A 951-nucleotide genomic window follows, 5' to 3' on the forward strand; every position below is an offset into this window, starting at 1 on the left:
CGCTCTCTGAGATTTCTGTGCTGCTGCCTGTAAATGAAGGCAGGTGGATATTTGCCGCATGTCTTCTGGAAAGGGCAGGGTAGAAACTTTATATCAAGGTGATGAAAAACAGGGAGGCATCCTCAGCAGTCCTCCTCTCGTCCAGCGTTGCCAAGCAGGGTCAGCCCCGTGGGTGCAATTCCAGGCCGATGCGGGTGCAGGTGCTGTGCCGGGCGGCTGGTGGGAGCGCTCGGTACCCGCGGTGAGTCTGCCCGGCTCATACCGGTGCTGAGCAACCGACCCTGAGCTTTCCAGGCTGTGATCCCTCACTGGCAGGAAAACAGCACGGCTCCGCTGCCAGCCCTTGCAGGTTTCCCACTAACCGCCTCTCTTCTCTTCCCTGCCGGCAGATGGAAGAGGTGTTGAGCTTAAATGAAGATTATATCTTTCTGAGGAAAGTTCAGAAATGTCAGACAGGAGAAGGTCAGAAGTCGACAATACTGGACTGTGAAAAGATTCTAAAGGGCTTCCAGGACCTTCAGTGCAAGGTACACTGCTGTTGGGTGGATAAAGACCCTGGTGAAGGTGGAGGGGGGGCTCCCAGGCACACACACAGCTTCACCCCACGCTTTTTTTTGACACCATGGGTGCCCTTTACCTTGGGGCTGCATAACACGTGCCCCTTATTACACTATAATATCTTTACAACCTATTTTCACATTATGTTGATGTCACTGAAAAAATCTCATCCTTTTTTTCTCAAAACAATCTTGGCCAGAGCACCTTCAGCTGCAGCGTGCCACGGGTCGCTCGGGGCTCACAGAGGGAAGGATGGAGCTGCAGCCACCCTGGCTCTGCACTCTGCCCCTGTTCTTTGTCGATTTTTGTGCTGTCTGACACCTTGTCTTTGCCCAGGTGTCGATGATGGTGCCAGACTCTGGGCAGGGCGCGCCGCTCCTGGCAGCAGGGGGG

The 951-nt window shown here is 54.5% G+C and overlaps 1 protein-coding gene across 1 annotated transcript in view; it reads left to right on the forward strand.

Annotated features, from left to right (window-relative positions):
- CD40LG (CD40 ligand) overlaps positions 1 to 951 on the forward strand; it is a 6,636-nt gene that overhangs the window by 1,754 nt on the left and 3,931 nt on the right. Inside the window, exon 2 of the mRNA XM_010135128.1 lies at positions 390 to 527. Within this exon, the coding sequence (XP_010133430.1) occupies positions 390 to 527 (138 nt within the window). The remainder of the gene's footprint in view (positions 1 to 389; positions 528 to 951) is intronic.

Source organism: Buceros rhinoceros, unplaced genomic scaffold (genome assembly GCF_000710305.1).
Source record: "Buceros rhinoceros silvestris isolate BGI_N320 unplaced genomic scaffold, ASM71030v1 scaffold20084, whole genome shotgun sequence".
Taxonomy (NCBI): domain Eukaryota; kingdom Metazoa; phylum Chordata; class Aves; order Bucerotiformes; family Bucerotidae; genus Buceros; species Buceros rhinoceros.